General features: G+C 35.0%; 4 protein-coding genes across 4 annotated transcripts; all 4 read right to left on the minus strand.

Annotated features, from left to right (window-relative positions):
* Positions 1-1,385: 1,385 nt before the first annotated feature.
* LOC145904483 (uncharacterized) lies at positions 1,386-3,653 on the minus strand. The gene is made up of 5 exons (XM_082992376.1): positions 3,454-3,653; positions 3,301-3,371; positions 2,548-2,703; positions 2,387-2,489; positions 1,386-1,583 (listed from the first exon to the last, which is right to left on the minus strand). The coding sequence occupies exons 1-5, from the start codon at positions 3,506-3,508 to the stop codon at positions 1,462-1,464; spliced, it is 507 nt and encodes a 168-aa protein (XP_082848502.1). The 5' UTR covers positions 3,509-3,653; the 3' UTR covers positions 1,386-1,461.
* On the minus strand, positions 3,543-5,026 carry LOC145904499 (neurofascin-like). The gene is made up of 5 exons (XM_082992377.1): positions 4,892-5,026; positions 4,440-4,560; positions 4,102-4,280; positions 3,934-4,030; positions 3,543-3,744 (listed from the first exon to the last, which is right to left on the minus strand). The coding sequence occupies exons 2-5, from the start codon at positions 4,456-4,458 to the stop codon at positions 3,665-3,667; spliced, it is 375 nt and encodes a 124-aa protein (XP_082848503.1). The 5' UTR covers positions 4,459-4,560; positions 4,892-5,026; the 3' UTR covers positions 3,543-3,664.
* On the minus strand, positions 4,638-8,153 carry LOC145914488 (contactin-5-like). Its single transcript, XM_083002316.1, has 10 exons — positions 8,117-8,153; positions 7,758-7,898; positions 6,421-6,620; positions 6,291-6,330; positions 6,005-6,235; positions 5,773-5,869; positions 5,532-5,716; positions 5,149-5,427; positions 4,892-5,042; positions 4,638-4,794 (listed from the first exon to the last, which is right to left on the minus strand). Exons 1-10 carry the CDS (start codon positions 8,151-8,153, stop codon positions 4,638-4,640), a joined length of 1,518 nt encoding a protein of 505 aa, XP_082858442.1.
* Positions 8,154-9,609: 1,456 nt separating this feature from the next.
* On the minus strand, positions 9,610-16,618 carry LOC145914499 (contactin-4-like). Its single transcript, XM_083002325.1, has 21 exons — positions 16,449-16,618; positions 16,237-16,371; positions 15,539-15,676; positions 15,373-15,468; positions 15,029-15,259; positions 14,657-14,762; positions 14,395-14,576; positions 14,043-14,321; positions 13,788-13,935; positions 13,477-13,601; positions 12,725-12,903; positions 12,566-12,662; positions 12,035-12,325; positions 11,886-11,956; positions 11,535-11,717; positions 11,219-11,327; positions 11,017-11,126; positions 10,637-10,790; positions 10,331-10,494; positions 9,992-10,166; positions 9,610-9,830 (listed from the first exon to the last, which is right to left on the minus strand). Exons 1-21 carry the CDS (start codon positions 16,567-16,569, stop codon positions 9,730-9,732), a joined length of 3,195 nt encoding a protein of 1,064 aa, XP_082858451.1. The 5' UTR covers positions 16,570-16,618; the 3' UTR covers positions 9,610-9,729.
* Between the last annotated feature and the right edge of the window lie 57 nt (positions 16,619-16,675).

Consider the following 16,675-nt stretch of genomic DNA (forward strand, 5'->3'; position numbering starts at 1 on the left):
TTCATCACGCGAACGTTACCGAAATGTTTAATCAAACTTTTACGACAGGGCAATAAATTTTAGTTTGTATCGTCAGTGTTTCGATGGTGTGTAAAACTGATGGCCCCAGCTAAAAGTTTATGGCTGGGCTACCATCAGTGGATAGCATTTCACATGATCTGTGTTTCTTGGTGATTTTTGCGGTAAAAAGTTGCCCGGAGCCCAGCAACTTAACGACTGTGTTTCGAACAAGATTGCAGATACCGCCCAGCTTCACCACTGTGCCCGCCCCAGCGAAATCAGAGCACATGTTTTCATGTTGTAAAAAGATTTTGTTTATTTCCATTGTGGCACGAAGTTGTTTTCCCCATACCACGCCCTTTAACCGCCCATTGTCAATGTTTTGTCAACACAATTAGACGTGACATCAATAACATTCTAACATTCTGAACGAAACTTGGTGCAGCGTTTGTGACGTCACATACAATTGTGTCGCTTATATGTTGCAAGTAAGATCACATAAACAGGCGCGATGAGGTCAATAAATCTAAAAGAGTTTTTTTACCGATTATTTCAATTTCACATCGTAAACAAACCTCCCTGGATAATCCTGAATATTGCTCATTTAGAAATGTTTTTGGTCTAATCGAAAAAAACAAATTCAACCATATAATTTTAAAATATGATTGGCCAGTCTTTCTGTTGAATAGAAATGATAAAAACCCCTTTTGTTAGTCTCTATTGAAGACAGATAGGGATTTTTTATATTCCACGACCTTGCTTGGGTCTAAAAAAGCGGTTGTAGAAGTTCCTTTAAGCTTCTTTACAAATTGATAAAAATTTAAAACCCTTGTAAAGTTTTTGTCACAAATCGAGTCAGGCGCCCATGTAAAGGTGATTTCCTCACGGAGAATTACCGTCTGTCGTAGGATCGCAAACGAAGAAGACCGGGAAATACATCAGTTTTAATAGTTTTGGGATAAAGCGTCTCACACACCTTATTTACTAACAACAATTTCTTGCTGATTTCCCACACATTACCAAGAGTGAGTAATTCAGCAAACGTTAATATGTGCATTGGACTTTCTGATGAACCAACGTAGTTAACAATCCTGTTATGTATTGTTCAAGATCTGTCTTAAAGTAGGGGACACACATTTAAAGCAATTGCTTAAAAATACGATCAGTCAGGCATGATGTAGAAATGGCATTAAAAAAAATGTTAAAATATTCTGGAATTACAATATTCAAATAAAATACAAACTTCTACAATGTTACAAGCAGTGCATCGTAATACAAGAAAATTTACACACACAAAAAGCTGCAGCGACTGAGCGTTGATAACGATGATGCTGACAAAACGTACGAACCGAAAGTGCATGAAAACACATGTATAAAATGTAAGCAGAAATTGATTATTATCATTTTGTTTATCATTGGTTGCATACAAATATTTGTTAATAAAATGCTTCATTAGCACGTTTATTCATGTCGAAACACCAAATAAAAAACACACGGTTGTGCCACAAATAACAACGCAATTATACTTATTGCAAAAATCAGAAATACCCTCGTGTAGTTGGTTTCTTGTTCTTGTGGTAATTCTGCAAAAAAGGAACATGTTTTTTTGCTAGAAATATATGAGAAAACATACGGAGGGTTTCAAGAAACAGGCTAAGGTTTTTTTTAAAAAATGCAAAGTTAATTTGAAAGTTTGTGAAGAAAAGAATATTCAAAACAGAGGAAGCTCAGGAGACTGAGCCAGTAACGTCATATGCGACTTGTTGCAATCCACTACCCTCCGGAGCCACAAGTGACATACGACGATATTATAAGACTGCAATACTATACGGCAGAAAGTGGTTTTACCTTCACATGCCCACCTGAATACATAACCCTAATTTGTTTACCGGCGCCCATGCCATTTTATATGTACTGTTTATGCTAGAGTGTCATTTTAAATTTTTAAAAATAAGAGGCCGAATTTTGTGGTAATTTCCCTACATTTTCGGGGATATTACCCTCAGGTCGAGTTTCGCAAGATAACACATAGTTGTGTTATGTTACCGACATATCAGCATAATATGGTAATTAGGCATCATACGTTTTCCCAATGAATTTTATCAAACAATTGAGGGATAAATATCTGTGGGATAGGAAATGGAGGGTAATTGTAGATCGTGATCTTAATCCCATAACGTTTGAAAGGGGAATCTTAAATAATGCACAGGCTTTGCACTAAATAAAGTCTCAAAAATTGGCCTCTTTGCTTTTAAGAAAAATGGGTGTCAGGATACAAATGATTTCTATAATCAGGTTAATGGTATGCTCAACAAACAACATATCTAACAAGGAAAACAATTGGAACGAATTAAAACTTGACTATATGATGTTTAAAGAATCCTACCATGTTTGTGAATCTTTTTTGGTTTGGTGAATAGTCCGGGACCAACTGAGTTAACAACTCTCATCTTCACGCAATAATGCGAATTGAGATTTAAATTCTCAACCTACAAGTTTAAACAAATTATTAAAACTTAAGTAGCATGAAGAAATGTACCTGTGTACCTTAAAGACAGTTTGTGTTGCAAGTGCATCATTTTCAGTATGTGCAACCTCTTCACGGTGCAATGTTGAAGCATCTGCACTGTCGTAAGATCCCCCTTTTTGCAAAATTACCTCGTACGTTACTGTTTTGTCTCCATAATACTTTTTAGGAAAGATCTGTTGGCACAAAACAATAAACTTTATTTTAAAGCAAGTACTTCATGGCAGGGTTTCTGAAACTTCTACTCCTAAAAGAGACACCTTAATTGGTTTATGGAGACTCCAAACTTTTTAGTCAGTTCAAAGTTCTAAATAAAGTAACAAGATAATGAAGAACGGAATTTAATGCAAAACAAATTCTTTTGATTCAACTCAGACTGTCAGGAAACACTTCCTTGTAATTCATGATCTCATGATTTGCAATTTCCCAAATTATTTTTAGATGAAAATTTTACACACTTGAGTTCAGTTTAAGAACACACCAATGTACACAGTTTGAGAAGCCCTGATGTATATTGTGGATATCTGATTAAAAATTTATCAAATCATTTTATACTTGTAAGAAGGACAGAATTAAAAACTACATACAAAAATGGCATGGATGCTAAGAAAATGATAATTTTTTACAGTTTTTTACAGGTTTGTTTAAATTGCAAATTTTACAAGTATTCGCATTTTTAGCAGAGTAAAATTATTTGTCAAAAAAATCAATGCGCAAACAATGGTATAAAAACTTTATAGAGTGTAAATTTGTGTTGTGTTTAGTCTTGTTACCTCCCAGGTCACAATGAGTTTCCCAGGTTCCTCACGCTTTCCAAATATTCCGCTTGGTGCCGATACAGGTGCTGTAAAAGTAAGGATTTGAAGTACAGTTTTGGCTTTGTAATAATTTCATCACTGATGGTAATGAAAAATAATTGTCATTACCTCCACTTTGTGTCAAACTTCTTTCACTTTGATCACTGGCCTCACTTTTTCCCATCTTGTTCCATGCATAAACACGATATGAGTAATAATTATATGGAAGTAAGTTTTCAACTGTGCATTATGTTGTGTTTGTAGAACAAGCTTGACTCCATTCTGTGTCATATTCTCCTTTCTTTTCAGCTTCATAACTAGTTATGAAGGCTCCATTTGATTAAGGTTCGTTCCATGTAACAAGTTGAGAGTTGGACGATGAATAAATCACCATCACATTGTTTGGTGCAACAGGTGGGGCTAAAAGACAGGTAAAACAAAGTATTTCATTGTAAATGAGATAAACAATCTAGTTTTTTACAGGCATTATCATAATATAATGCTACATCACAAAGTATGGAAAACCAGTTTTTTATTTTTGTTTGGATAAAGGATATGTTTTTGCCTAACATTGTTTTAAAAATGACCATCACATTTTCTAATTCTTACCAATAACATCCACATGCAATTGTGCACAATCAGTTGAAACTTCTGTAGCTGCACAACATTCATAATCCCCTATTTGTTGACTTCCTACATCGCGTAGCTGAAATAAACGATAAAAAGTATAATTTCTGAAGCAGCAAAAGCGAAAAAATTGCTCTAAGTAAAACTTACTTCCAAAACTCCACCAGTAGCTTTGTAGTGAGAATCAATATTGCTGATTGTTTTGTTATTTTGTTTCCAGCTCCATGAAACTTCCAATTTTGTGTCATGTTTTTCAAAACATTCAAGTTCAACTGCATCCCCGGCTTCAAGTACTTGGTTTGTCGAATGTTGGGTGATTTTGGTTGGAGCTGAAAATTAAAATTGTTCTCAGTTTTCTCTTTCTTTTCACAAAGAACCAGGAAAAGACATTGTGATAAACACTGTAGCATTTCAAGCAGATAAAAAAATAGTTCAATCCATCAGTCGACCGAATTCAACATTTAATAACTATAAATAATGTTACTCACAATAAACCTTGAGCATCATAGCAGATGAAACTTCCCCCAGTAAGTTAAATGCTTGGCAACAATATTCTCATCGGATATTGTAACATTTATAATCAACAAAACACCATCAGCTATTCTGTATCTATGACAACACAATAATTATGACAAAACAACTGTTTATTTGATGTGCTCCTCCTGTAATGTATTTGTATTTTACATTTAGGCGAATGTGTGTCTAAGAATTAACTGTCTGTGATAACGTTTACAACTTAGCCAGATGTAGTTCTGGTTTTGCAGGGCTTTAGCGTAATGATCAGGTTGGTTCAGTACAGTGATTTTTATGATACACTGAGGAATAGATTTGCATGATCTACACCTAAAATAATTTGCATTTTTCATAGACAAATATTGGAGAAATATCTCACAAATTAAGCAATACCATTGATAATAAACAAAACGTTTTGAATTCTAACCTTTTGTTTGTGTTTTTTAGTAATTTCTGCTCTTTTTTCCAACTTATTTTTGGCAGTGGAAATCCTGAAACTTCGCAACTCATTGTGACATCACTATGAATAATCACATTTATGGTTTTGTTTGCAGTGTCTAGCAGTGCAGGGGATTCACCTTAAAAAATAGCATCACATTTATTTCTATACAAAATAAGAACATGTTTGTTTAGGCATGGAATAGAATACTTCCATAATGAAAATAAATTGTTATGGTTATTTACCCATGATGGTATGATAAACACTTAAAAAAGTGTGTCCAATAGAATTGTAAGCAACACACTGATACATTCCTTCATCTGTAACATTTACTGATTGTAATGTTAGTTCACTTCCCCCATCTACATTACTGATAACAATGTGATCTGTGTTGAAAAGTTCTTCTCCATCTTTCAGCCATGTATAAGAAGCTTGTGGTTGAGCAGATGCTGAACATCTCATAGTGTGAGTTGATGATATTTTAAAAAATGATATAAAAAGTTGAAGTATTCCTTGTGGTTTGTCTGAAAAAATATTGTGAAGTGTTGTTTTCATATGAAAGAACTCCCAAAAGTAATTTTTGCTAATTCAGCATACAAAAAGCTATCCTAAGTTCTCAGATGCTCACAATTTACTTCAAGTTGCCCCCTTGCTTCCACACTGTCATATACATTACAAGCCATGCAAATATAAGTTCCAGCCATGACCTCTGTTACATTTTGCAGCAAGAGTTGTCCTGATTCTGTGATTTGGTGACCGTGAGGTAACTTTGAGTCTAAAGCAAGCTTTTCCCAATGGATGAGTGGAGTTGGGCTGGAATTGTAATCCTTGTAAACTTTAATATTAATTGCTGTTAACCTAAGGCTTACTTTCCTTCAGCTAAACATTCCAAAGTAACCGTTCTTCCTCTGACAGCACTTGTAACATTTTTGGGGGTGACAAGAAATGCAGCATGTCCTTGTTCCACTGCAAAATAGGGTTAAAATACTTTTTATTAAGTTGTTGTTGATGTCACTGAATAGTTCAAGGTATTTCTGTTTTGTTAAGTTTCTTTTGATCACAGAAGATAAAGGTTAAATACAAATGTAAAACTCCTCTTACGAAAACGATTGACTTTCAGCTCTATTGGACTTGATTTTTGTTCGTACATTACTCCATTGACCTTCCAGTTTCCTCTGATAACACATGAATAAAATCCATTGTCTTCTATAGATGGATTGGCAAAGTACAAACTACCATCCAACTGGGATGTGTAATGGGTTTGGTCGTTCAAAACACGATTATAGGTTTCAAAACTAACTCCCTTTATCCAATAAAATTCAACTTGATTCTCTGTACAAACACACAATCACTTTATTGGTTGTCTTCGAGGTATTTCATGACTTACTTGGGGCAAATTTTGTGGCAGGGCAGAAAATTGTGGTTCCCTGACCAATGAATGTGAACTTTGGGTTTTGTGTAATTTTCGGAAATTCATCGATATCTGAAACAAGCTTACATCAATGCGATTCACAAACCTTTTCGTTATAGCAGTATTGTCCTATTTCACATGACAATGAAGGGATGTAACCATCTTTACATGCAAATATGAGGATTCCATAGTTACTGAGAACAATGCCGTCATCACATTTTACGACACACTGGTAACTTCCCTTGTCACGTGGTCGTGGGTTCAAGATTGTTAAGTTCCCGCCAAAACTTCGGAATCGATATCTACCTGTCAATCACAAATTCGGACAAACGTTAACTTAATAAGAAACCACTACACCAGATAACAAATTTTTCGCCAAACAATATATAATCACATTTTAAGTTTGTGTCAAATACAAATCTGCGCGAATTTTAATGATTAGGTGTGAACAGGGCAACTACCCGCCATTTTTGATTATATATTGAAATGCTACACCAAGTTATTTCGTTAATATTCGCACAGATTTCTATGTTACATCTTGGCTTCTGTGTGGACCAAGTTGAACTTACCTACATAGCCAATAAAACCAATAAACATTAAACACTCACCGACGGTTATAAATTTTGTAAAAACATTATATTTACACTAAGTTCTGAGGTTCAACGGAAACAAAATATTGCACCGCACATCACAAGATTTTTTAGATTTCGAAAATTTTTGTAAAGAAAACAAAAAACACTTTTTTATGTTGTTTAAAGTAGGCGAAGATCAGGAAGAGCCGAATTCGTGACAACCGACTACTCTAAGTTACAACACATAAATAAACAATATTATTTGGAGGCGAAATGTGTTTGCGGGGAGTGGAATTTGCATGACGATTACCGACAGTCGAACTTGCTATGTACAGCAAAATGGAGCCAATAATATGAATTGTGTAAGCTGCAGACAGATGGTCACTGTTTCGACCTTAAAGGTCTCATCAGTGCAGCTATTGTGACTATAAGACGACTTTGCTGACCAACCGCAAAGTCGTCTGAAAGTCACACCAGCTTACACAATTCATATTATTGGCTCCACTTTGCTTATCTTATGATTATTGTGACACGGGGCCTGATGGCACGATTGGTTGAGCTTTGCTTGGACGTAGTGTTTCCACCTTGTTTTCTCCGTAAGGTTGCACCTATAGTTTTGTGCCCAACAGATGACGGTGATTGTATAGTCACCACAAAGTGGAAGTCTTTGCTTGGCCGTTTGACCAGCAAAGTCGTCTGATAGTCACACCAGCTGCACTGATGAGACCTTTTAGGTCGAAACAGTGGCCATCTGTCTGCAGCTTACACAATTGCTATGTACATTCTCCAAAAAACTATCAAGCGATATTGTTCGTTCATCTTGTAATAATAAACTTCTAAAAGACACGTGCAATGATTTCGATCAACTTACTTGTATTCAATGGTTTGTTGTCTTTCCTCCACGAATAAATCGGATTATTGAGGTTAGTTTTACACTTGAACGTAATATCAGCTGTAGAATGAAGTGGAACAACTTGATCTTGAGGTTCAACGTCGAAAATCTCCAAAGCAACTTAATTACAAAACAAGTTTAACAGTAGATTAAAACTAGTTTCGAAAAAGCTTATTGCAGAATGCCCTCGAAAAACATGAAAATCACTTGCAACAAAAACAACAGGTTAAACACTTTATGTATAATAGCCAACTGAAATATAACACCTATTATAAGTATTTCCATCGCACAGAAATAGCGAAAGCCCCATTCTTATTTCATTTCAGGCCGTAACTTGCCTGCTACGTGTTCAAACAAGCCCAGTGCACCAGCCATGAATGCGACGGACAACTGCGGGTTAACAAATGTAACAAACTGTAACAATCGCCTGTATGTTGTTCCCAAGCACCAGGTACCTTGGATGGGTAAGAAACACTATAGCTCACCGTATTCATGTCACACTAGATGTTTATACTAAAACAACTCCACAAACGAAGCAATGTGAGTTAAGGTGATCTTTACAACTGGTTTTCCATGAAACCTCAGCATCAACTTAACTTATGATCACGCACATAAGACTTCACAACTCAAACAACTTGAAAGGTTTCCAGTGAAATAACTTATTTGGCTGCAAAACTCTTCTTCCCAGTAATTAGCATGTCTAAACCTCTGCAGTGGCGACCCAACTATACACTGTGTGTTTTTTCTGCTTGATGCGCGTTTACTTACGTCTGCAAATTTCTGCCCAAATAAAACATGCGAAGGATGAGTCGAAACAATTGTCCTTAGCGGTGTTTCCCCGGGGAACTCCCCCGAAGGATTTCTCGGGCAGATCAAGTTTGGGAGGTAATTCACCAAGTTACGCCATCGATAACAAAAACACTTTTCGAAAAACTTCATGACATCATTTTATTGTTGAATGACATTTATTTTTTCCGAATTTAAACGACCGACATTCAGATTTGTGCAAATTTTGACTTTCCACGAAATGTTGATGGTTGCATGACGTTTTGCACACGAAATAAATAAATTTTGCCAAAAAACGTTTAAATCAGTTGCTACTGATCGTACATTTAGGTTTTGCCGCCATCATAAAACTTAGTTGATTTTGAAGGGTGGCCGGCAAAGTTGTTTCAAAAACTCCTTTGATTACAAGAAGCCAAAGAAATGAGACGAACAGCAAAACATAGCCTGACGGCCCCAGCTAAATATCGACTGCCCTGTATTATTGATAGATGGGTTTCACAAGAACAAAGGGTAACGTTAAAGCGAGCATAAACACACAATTGCAACGAAATTAAAATTGTTTTTGTCCACACAACTGTTTTCACATTAAAAGAAATAAAAAACAATTAAAGCAGAATTAATGCGACACAGGGCACAGTTTAAAAAAAGTACAAGTAACGGCCAGGTACAACATTGCATAGTTAGGGGACTCTTGCATAGACAGTGTAATTTTTAGTAGCTTAGTCATGTGGTCCCAAAAAAAAATTTTCTTACCGCCCATTGGATAAGTTTTGCCGCCTTTTCCATCTGAAGTTTCAACAAGTTTGAAACTCTCAACGCTTATTTTTTTAGTGTAAATTAGTTTTGTTTCGGAATTAATTAGTTTTGATTTAGAATTTTGTGTATGTGTGTCAAGCTGCAAAAATTTTGATACATTTACAATTACATGAAACTCTAGATTTGAATTTATGTCGGACAAAACCTAATTGTACAATTGTATCATTACCCATTGTGTGTAATGAAGGTTGTTCCATTTGCAAAATTGTCATAGATTTTTTAATGTATTTTTTTTTTAAATGCCAACCAAAGCCAACACAACATACGCTTTCATTGTTTGAATTTATGATGGTTATGCAGTTCGCACCCCAGCAATGCAATGTTGACCTGGCCGACCCATTCAATTTAATCAGTTTAACAAATTTTTCGTAATGCTCCACAAGCATAGGAACAGTAAACTTGTATTGATAGTAACAGCACTGGCACCACCTCCATAGTTAGAAGATATACCTGAAAATAAGAATGTTAAAAACATTAGTGGTAATATCATGTCATAATTATAAGCAGAATCCAAAACCCCATACAGGTTTATTATTATTGAAAACATACAATGGTTTTTAAAAGGCCATTTAACGTTAGATAACTTTCATTGACAATATTATTTGTCATACTTCGCTGAGATGAAACTGCAAATGTCGTTGATGGGACTCCGTAGCCTCCTTCATTTCGCGCTCGGAACCATAGATAATAATCTGCTTTAGATGGGAGTTTAAATTGAACTTGTGGCACATTAGTGAAGTGGTCCTTTGCCTGGGCAACTGTTTCATTCAAGAGCCAATATTGAATCTACAAAAATGAATATTTGCATCAAGGCATCATTACAAAGTTGCAAAGAAATTACTCATAAAAGTAAAATTTGGAATAAATGTTGATATTTTTATTGTTTTCCATAAAAAAGTTTTGGGAATATAAAATACTCAAAATGTAGGTGTAACGTCAGACATGCTTACAACATATCCAAGAATGTTGCTTTCCAGTGGGTTAGCTTGTACTGCATCCCATGATGCTGTGACATCTTGATCCTTAACTTTAATTTTAATGTTTTGTGGTGCGTTGGCCGGAGGTGGCCCAGCAGTCACAAAAAAATATGAAAAGTCACTCCATGGACCAAGGCCTACAGTACAACAACATAATCTTAAAGCTTAACAGATTTGACTTCGTGGCGCTATGTCACATAATATAAAAATGTCATTTCAATGGTCAGTAATTTTAAACTTGATTTAAAAGTTTTGCTGTATTTTTAGCAAATAATTCACCTGCTTGATTATAACCAGCTGCCTTAAGCTTGTAGTTATATTTTGCCTTTAAGTTATTGATTACAATGCTTGGGGTCTCATCAGCAGTTGTGAAGTTTTGCCACTGGCTTGGATTATTGCATGGATCATAATCAATCTGGCTGCAGATTGAAACCTAAAACACAGGTCTCTAAACTTTTTAAGATGCATTTGGTTCAATAATTCAGGTTGTTAAAAAACATTTTTTGTGTAATTGTTGTCTCTCTGTATGCTCACAATAAGTGTTCGTGTACTGATGAAATTTAAAAGTACATGCTTCGTTTATGTTTCAAATAATATTATTAAAAAACTGGCGCTGAAAGACACTTATATGATAAAATAAATTAAAGGCAGTTTGTTACCTTGTAACCAATGGTATATCCGTTAACATTAGGCAGGTAATTCCACACGATTTCTGCAGAGCACGCCTTTGCTTGCTTCTTTTTAAACCCAGTTGGACCTTGGTTAGGAGCTGTAAAGAATTTAGTCAATATGTATATAAGCATATGTAAAATAAATGCAATTAACTCATGTGTTTTAAATAATTTCTTGTTAAAATCTTACGTAGTTCTGCAGTTCGGACCACTGCTTGGTTGCTGGTCGGTCCTTCACCAACAAAGTTTTTAGCTTTTATTTTGACTTCGTATGGAACGTAAACTTCTGACGCATTTACCTGCCACAAAATTTTAGTGTTAAGAATATTAAGATGTTCCCAGAACTTTGTTTTGAACAATAAAATGCTGTTCACATATATGCTACAAAGAATAACGCCAAATCCCCCACCAATTAATCATTTAAGAGTACATCACAAATGATAACATTATCTATGTATGATTTTGGTAATGAATCAAAATCAAATGTTTTTGCAAAAAATTCATACAACAAAAATGGTTTGGGTTGCTTCAGAGTCCAATTCCACTTTTTCAAACCAAGGTTTGTCACTAGCTGGTGCTGGAGTTCCATCAAGATCAATTGGAAGATTAACAGCTTCACCAGGATCCTCTTTTCGCATAGAAATCACATAGGTTACTGTCTCCGCACCGAAATATTCTTTTGGAAATTTCTGTTTTAAGACATGAAGTTACTAAGACCCATGCCTTACATATGTTCAACAACAACTTCAGGTTTGATGTTTTCAAAAAACGTAGAGTTGTTTATAATTTTTACTTATTATCCACAAGCACCAAAGGCAAAAGCCAGTATTTTAAAATATGTCAACTTTTATGTTCACCTCCCAAGTGACAACAAGTTGCCCTGGTGTTCCACCTCCACCTGATATTCCAGTAGGCGCTGATGAAGGAGCTGTGAAATAACATAGTAAATATTGTTTATGAACCTTGTGTTAAGTTACAAGCAATAAAGTGTTTATAAATTGCTTACCCCCAGTAAGTGTCAAGCTTCTTTCACTTTGATCACTGGCTTCACTTTTTCCCATCTTGTTCCATGCATAAACACGATATGAGTAATAATTATATGGAAGTAAGTTTTCAACTGTGCATGATGTTGTGTTTGTAGAACAAGCTTGACTCCATTCTGTGTCATATTCTCCTTTCTTTTCAGCTTCATAACTAGTTATGGAAGCTCCATTTGATTTAGGTTCGTTCCATGTAACAAGTTGAGAGTTGGACGATGATACTATTATCTTCACATTGTTTGGTGCATCAGGTGGGGCTGGAACAACAATATGCCCACATTTAACAAATTGTTTAAGCAACAAAGTAGGGAATTATTAGTAACGTTTTCACTGCAAAACAATTTTAGACAATATTATATCAGTGGACACATGAGTTAATACTTCAGGAAGAAATAACTAGCTCTATTAAACAAACAACATATTTGTATAAACTTTATGGTTGCCAGGCCATTGTTATATTGATTTATTACCAATGTAAACACAAAAAAATTAATTACCAAGAACATCCAGATGCAATTGTGCACAATCAGTTGAAACTTCTGTAGCTGCACAACATTCATATTCCCCAATTTGTTGACTTCCAACATCGCGTAGCTGAAATAAAGTACGATATCTGAAACAGCAAAAGCGAAAAAATTGTTTAAAGTAAAACCTACTTCCAAAACTCCACCAGTAGCTTTGTAGTGAGAATCAATATTGCTGATTATTTTGTTATATTGTTTCCAGCTCCATGAAACTTCCAACTTTGTGTCATGTTTTTCAAAACATTCAAGTTCAACTGCATCCCCAGCTTCAACAGTTTCTTCAACTGATCGTGTTGTGACCTCTGTTTGGTCTAAAAGTGCAAATAATTTGGGTGTAAAACTTGGACTAGGAGCAAAATAAGAAACAAAAATCTTGATTTTGCATCACCTGATGAAGTGAGATTAACCTCGCGAAAGCTCATGTTAATAGAGATATTTAACAGTCAGTCTATCAAAACAGTGCACCAGAAACTACTAAAGTTATAAACCTAACACTGACACGATACAGAGAATAATTTGATTATGTTTATAGTCCTTTGAAATAAGAGCAAAACTCTACTGCTCCACCAATCAGTGTAACCCACATTCTGCTTTTATTCATACTTTATGATAAACTATTATGTGTAGGTGATGTCATTCCCCATAAAGAAATAGAAGTAACACAAAGTCATGCACCAGTGATTTTGTCTTTCTTTCAGTGAATCTGTCTTGGCCGAGTGGATTAACCTTGTAGTCAGTTGCTACTGTCTGTGGTGCTGTGAGGGGCTGTGTTGTTTGATTGTTCTAATACATTTAGCTAATTTAACAGTTTAAATTCCTCATCATATAATTACTATCTAGTAAAATACGTGATGTTAATGGGTGTTGGTCATTTTAACACTTACTGAAAACATGAAGTCTTGTGCTACAAGATCGAAATCCAAGAGGATTTGTGATAACACAAGTATATTTCCCTTCATCCGATTTCACAACATTGAATATTTTTAAACGAGCATTGTCTATTGTGTATCTGAAGAAGGAAATGTGGTTCATGCATTATTTGTCAACAATATAAAATGACATTATATAGTTTTTTTAAACAGCAAAGTAATTTGTATTAGTATTTTAAAATGTCTGTCTTTATGTAGATGTCACTGATGTACATGCAACAAATTTATAATTGCTAAAACAAATTAATGCAGAAAAGTCAACTTACTTCTCAGTGTTATAAAGTTGTTCAAGTCCTTTCAACCATTCAATTTCAGGTAAGGGAAATCCTGTTACGTTACAAACCATTGTGACATCACTATTGGTGGAAGCCTTTGTGATTTTATCCATTAGTGTAAGAAAAGATGGAATTTCTCCTGCAAAAACATAGTGAAAAAAAAAACCCATATTTCTATACAATCACACACTATTACAGAAGAATATTTTTAACATGCAAAAAGAGACAATATTATGCAAAACATACTTTTAATTGTAAGATGAGCACTTGAGAAAAGGTACCCAATAGAATTGTAAGCAACACACTGATACATTCCTTCATCTGTAACATTTACTGATTGTAATGTTAGTTCACTTCCCCCATCTACATTACTGATAACAATGTGATCTGTGTTGAAAAGTTCTTCTCCATCTTTCAGCCATGTATAAGAAGCTTGTGGTTGAGCAGATGCTGAACATCTCATAGTGTGAGTTGATGATATTTTAACATTTGATGAAAAAGTCTTCTCCTTCCATTGTGGTTTGACTGCAGGTTGAAAACAAAGGGGATGATATCAGTTTATGTTGTTTCATTGCAGATCTTACGTTTGAGCACTTACATTGTAGCTGCAATTCTCCTGCCACCTCCACTGTACCAAATTTATTTTTAGCTTCACATATATAAATTCCAGCCATGTCCTCTGTTACATTTTGTAAAAGGAGTTGTCCTGATTCTGTGATTTGGTGACCATCAGGTAACCTGGGGTCATCTACTTTTTTCCATTGAATTCGTGGAGTTGGGCTGAAATGCGAAGGTAATACTTAGAAATTAATCATGTTTCTTGTTACAATAATTAATGCATGGATTGATTTGTGGCTTACTTTCCTTTTGCCAAACATTGGATAAGTGCAGATCCTCCTTTTATTGCTGTTGTTATTTCTGAAGGTTTTATCAGAAAATCAACTGGTGATGTTTGGCTGCTTATTGCTGAAAGAAGGTCACATGTTTACATCTTTTAAAACTTACTGTTGCAACTGCTTGTAACCATTTTCTATATGACATTCACCACTGCTTATTGCTAAAAAACAACAAATATTAATTTCTATAAACTTTAATGTTGTCGTGACTTTTTACTAAAACTGTCAACTGATATTCTGCATTCATGTTTCTAAGTTTTGTTAAATCTATAAAGTGTTAAACATAACTTTGGCAAAAGCTTGTCTCAAAAATCAAATCAAGAAATAAATTCTTACGCAATTGTGAAACCTTTAGATGTATTGGACTTGATTTTTGTTGAAATTTCACCCCATCAACCATCCAACTCCCTCTCACAACACACTTGTATAACCCAATATCTGCTAATGTTGGTTTAACAAAATACAAACTCCCATCAAGTTGAGACACATAATGAGTTTTGTCATTTGCTACAACAGACTTGAATCCATCAGTATTTACTTTTTCCCAGTAGAACTCAACTTGGTTATCTGAAAATGACAGAAAAGCTTAATGATGCAGACATTTAAATCCGACCATTTATCAACAGATTCCAGTTTTACTATGTAAATACAACAACCTTTTTCCAAATAAATCAACTTACTTGATGCATAATTTGTTTTAGGACAAGAAACGAAATCTCCAACCCTGGTGGCCATAGATAACTGTCTTGTATTTTCTAGGGGAAAAGGATCGATGTCTAAAAAAAAATAATTGTACTTTATATTGAATGTGGCCAAAGTTACAAAGACTAAATCAAGAAAACTCACATGCGAATGTAATGTTTCCATAGTTACTGACAACGATGCCGTCATCACTTGTGACGACACACTGGTACATTCCCTGATCACGTGGTTGTGGGTTCAAGATTGTTAACTTCCCGCCCAAATTATGGAATCGAGATCCACCTGTCAATCACAAATTCAGTCAACCAATAAATTTTAAACATTAAAAATCAGTTTTGGAGTTGAGTTTTACTTGTTGAGAAAAAACAAATATTTTTTTTTTGCCAAAACATTGAAATTATGTAAAGCACATTGTTAAGTGATATTGGTTGAAGTTCTCATTACAGCTATCTAATTATGCTGGCTCTTTGGTTTTAAACTTTATTTGTCTTTTATGATCACGACTTTGTGCAGCATCTTTGGTAACTGCAGGTTGATGTGGTTTTATGCCTGTACCCTATGGGTCCATTCCCTTTTGCCAGACCAAGGTATCCTTGATTTTTTTTAATTTTGCAAAATACTTTCTTAAACAAATGCCCCGAGATGATATGGGAAAGTTTAAGTTCTTTAACATCTGCTGTTTTAAAATTAGTTCGCAAATAGTGACGTGGATTGACGTGGGTGTGCAGAATTTACAATTGCGTCGATTATTCGTCAACAAACTGCGCACGACCCAAGTAAAATCACCAAAAAGGTGAAATTTCCTGCAGTTACAGATCGTCATTTTTCACTGAACGACTTACCTATATCCAATGGTTGGTTGTCTTTCCTCCACGAATAAATCGGATTATTGAGGTTAGTTTTACACTTAAACGTAATATCAGCTGTAGAATGAAGTGGAACAACTTGATCTTGAGGTTCAACGTCGAAAACCTCCGCTATCATCAAACGATAAAATTTGTTTAATTTCTCAACCATCCTGAGCTAAACTCAAAAATTAATTTCTGTAACACACCATGGCATTGTGATGTCATAAGCAGAACAAAACCAATCCATGTAACGCAGCGGTGGTAACTAAACATGTTCGGGTTCGGACTGCTTTTGGTTGAGCCACAGGTGCTCTTAAGCCCCAACATGACGTCAACGTGGTAGTTCGGTCGTTGGGGTTCAACACCTTCTATTACTTTAAACCTAAACATAAAAAGTATGAATAAATGTTTCTGTAATGTTAGCGGAAATTGT

Source organism: Ascidia mentula, chromosome 1 (assembly GCF_947561715.1).
Source record: "Ascidia mentula chromosome 1, kaAscMent1.1, whole genome shotgun sequence".
NCBI lineage: Eukaryota > Metazoa > Chordata > Ascidiacea > Phlebobranchia > Ascidiidae > Ascidia > Ascidia mentula.

Coding starts and splice junctions, on each gene's coding strand:
- LOC145904483 (XM_082992376.1), bottom strand. CDS start 3,508: ATGGGAAAAAGTGAGGCCAGTGATCAAAGTGAAAGAAGTTTGACACAA. Junction 3,372..3,453: donor AAGTTTGACACAAAGTGGAG/GTAATGACAATT, acceptor TTACTTTTACAG/CACCTGTATCGGCACCAAGC. Junction 1,584..2,386: donor AAAAAAGATTCACAAACATG/GTAGGATTCTTT, acceptor CCTTTTTTGCAG/AATTACCACAAGAACAAGAA.
- LOC145914499 (XM_083002325.1), bottom strand. CDS start 16,569: ATGTTGGGGCTTAAGAGCACCTGTGGCTCAACCAAAAGCAGTCCGAAC. Junction 15,677..16,236: donor CAACCAACCATTGGATATAG/GTAAGTCGTTCA, acceptor TGTGATTGACAG/GTGGATCTCGATTCCATAAT. Junction 11,328..11,534: donor CAACCCAAACCATTTTTGTT/GTATGAATTTTT, acceptor ATTTTGTGGCAG/GTAAATGCGTCAGAAGTTTA.
- LOC145904499 (XM_082992377.1), bottom strand. Junction 4,031..4,101: donor CTACTGGTGGAGTTTTGGAA/GTAAGTTTTACT, acceptor CGTTTATTTCAG/CTACGCGATGTAGGAAGTCA. Junction 3,745..3,933: donor ATTGCATGTGGATGTTATTG/GTAAGAATTAGA, acceptor CCTGTCTTTTAG/CCCCACCTGTTGCACCAAAC.
- LOC145914488 (XM_083002316.1), bottom strand. CDS start 8,153: ATGGCTGGTGCACTGGGCTTGTTTGAACACGTAGCAG. Junction 5,870..6,004: donor GCTGAAAGTCAATCGTTTTC/GTAAGAGGAGTT, acceptor CCTATTTTGCAG/TGGAACAAGGACATGCTGCA. Junction 5,043..5,148: donor TGTTTATCATACCATCATGG/GTAAATAACCAT, acceptor CTATTTTTTAAG/GTGAATCCCCTGCACTGCTA.